The following is a 2,335-nucleotide window of genomic DNA, read 5'->3' on the forward strand; positions in this document are numbered from 1 at the left end:
CATGCTACTATTATATATTTAGTCGTATTTTTTAAGAATCAACAACTTTTTTTAAGTAATCATATGTGCACGTAAGTTATATGGTTGGTATTCGATTTAAAGTTTTGGGCACTAGTTTACACTCGATTTGTACATTGTAAATATCTTGGTTTTTAGATTTATTTATAAACCAATGTAATAGAATATTTTAACTCGTTTTTATATTATGAACGGAACAAATAGAATATATGTTATATATATAATAATTAATATCGATACGAATATAGCAAAAAAAATCAAAACATAATGCAACAAAATCGGACGCAACACTTTATACAGCCTACGTACATCAGTAGTATACTGGGGTAGTAGTATCCAGCTATCCACCTCACCTTTCCCTGGACCGAGCGCACGGAGGGAGACATCGCCAGCACCACGAATGGGCCCCACCACGACATCGGCCCCACGTGTCATCCACTGCCGACCGGCCGCCTCGTGCAGGCCGCGTGGACCGGGCGCATGCACCGCCCTCCCATGGTATTACTTGCCTCCACACCTCCGCCTCGTCGTCGTCTCCCACCACCATCCAACTCCACCGCGGCGTCCTGCTGCTCCGGCCTCAGCTCAGCCTCTTATCCTCTCTCTCTCTCTCATCGAGATTTCTTTGTCCTTGCTCGCGGTGGACGGACGGACGGACGCACGCGCCGGCGCAGGTGGGTAGCGAGCGGGCGGCTGGCCAGCGGGCGTGCTGATCCGTTGAGGAGGAGGGGGGGGGGGGGGGTTGGATCTTGTGGTGTGTAGGCGGTGGCGGCGCATGTCCACGGCGGTGGCGCGGGGGATGATGACGGCCGCGCACGGGTTCCGTGGGGCGGGGGGGAAGGGGAAGGCGCCGGCGGTGGAGGAGGAGGTGGAGAGGGATAGCAACGGGTTTTTCGTGGAGGAGGAGGAGGAGGGAGGTGAGGTGGAGGAGCTGTCGGAGACGTCGTCCATCGGGGCGCCGTCGTCGGACAGCTCGTCGATCGGGGAGAACTCGTCGTCGGAGAAGGGCGGCGCGGCGGCGGCGGAGGAGGGGGAGGAGGTGGAGAGCAAGGCGAAGGAGGAGGTGGTGGTGGTGGTGGAGGGGCTCGGGCTCCATGGATTGGGGACGCTCGAGTCCTTGGAGGACGCCCTGCCCATCAAGTAAGCTCGATTTCTTGCTCGATTGGCTCCTATCCGATTTTTTCTCCATTTTTCCAGCTCCGTCACAACGCTGTTGATGCATCTGTGACTGAAAATTGATGCTGCGATTTTTTAACAAAAAAAATCGTTTTTTTTCCTGGAAGAGATATGGTTCTTGTTCATGTAGTGGAATTAGCTTTAGCTCAAAGAAGTGGAATTTGGGGAAAAAGTTGCTGCTTTTTTTTTCCTGGACAACTATCTGGATTCTGGAAAGTTAGCATCTTGGCATGAAGAAATCTTTGCTGCTAAAACCGATGAGCTTGATAGAAATCAATACTGATACAGATTTGCACAAATCGTGGGCGGAATCCTCTGCAGAAGCTGACCAAAACCACATAAATTTGTTGTTGTTTCTTTTCGCAGGAGGGGCCTCTCCAACTTCTACGCCGGCAAGTCCAAGTCGTTCACGAGCCTGGCCGAGGCGGCGGCGAAGGCGGCGGCGAAGGAGATCGCCAAGCCGGAGAACCCCTTCAACAAGCGACGCCGCGTCCTCGCCGCGTGGTCGCGGCGGCGCGCGTCCTGCAGCGCGCTGGCCACCACCTACCTGCCCCCTCTCCTCGCCCCCGACCACGCCGTCGTCGAGGAGGAGGGGGACGAGGACGAGGACGACTCCGACGCAGAGCAGTGCAGCAACGGCAACGGCCGGAGCCGCCGGGAGCCGACGTTCCCGCCGCCGAGGCTGAGCCTGCACGCCCAGAAGGGCGGCGGCGCCATGGCGAGGAGCCCGAATCCTTCCTCCTTTAGATCTCCTAGGTCATTCTCCCTCTCCGATCTCCAAAATGCAGGCTCCTATAACTAGCTCAAGAAATTTAGGCTGCTTCCGAAAAAAATTAGGTGTGAGAGATCATCATCATAGTGTTGTTACTGCTGCTGCTGCTGCTATATGATCAAGATATATATAACAACAAAAAAAGAACTCCATTTGTTTGTGTTCTGTCTCTGGCTGAACTCAACTCTGATCTTGACGAGTCTTTGGTGTCTGTCTGTCTGGCATGAGGTCAACATTGCTATCAACAAAATGGCAGGATCAGTATGTGTATATATGTGACATTTTAACCTGTGGTGATGATGATGATGATGATGATGCCATGATGGTGATTAGTGGTTTGTTGGTCTATCTGTGTTCTAGGCTTGTTGC

At 52.8% G+C, this 2,335-nt stretch overlaps 1 protein-coding gene across 1 annotated transcript; it reads left to right on the forward strand.

Annotated features, from left to right (window-relative positions):
* The first annotated feature begins 559 nt into the window (after nucleotides 1-559).
* Nucleotides 560-2,118, forward strand: LOC102720265. Its single transcript, XM_040527251.1, has 2 exons — nucleotides 560-1,158; nucleotides 1,561-2,118. The coding sequence occupies exons 1-2, from the start codon at nucleotides 794-796 to the stop codon at nucleotides 1,994-1,996; spliced, it is 801 nt and encodes a 266-aa protein (XP_040383185.1). The 5' UTR covers nucleotides 560-793; the 3' UTR covers nucleotides 1,997-2,118.
* The last annotated feature ends 217 nt before the right edge of the window (nucleotides 2,119-2,335 follow it).

Source organism: Oryza brachyantha, chromosome 8, assembly GCF_000231095.2.
Source record: "Oryza brachyantha chromosome 8, ObraRS2, whole genome shotgun sequence".
NCBI classification, from domain to species: Eukaryota; Viridiplantae; Streptophyta; class Magnoliopsida; order Poales; family Poaceae; genus Oryza; species Oryza brachyantha.

Excerpts from the sequence above, each read along its gene's own strand:
- LOC102720265 (XM_040527251.1), top strand. The coding sequence starts at position 794 with ATGTCCACGGCGGTGGCGCGGGGGATGATGACGGCCGCGCACGGGTTC. Across the intron at positions 1,159-1,560 it reads GAGGACGCCCTGCCCATCAA|GAGGGGCCTCTCCAACTTCT; the intron begins GTAAGCTCGATT and ends TTCTTTTCGCAG.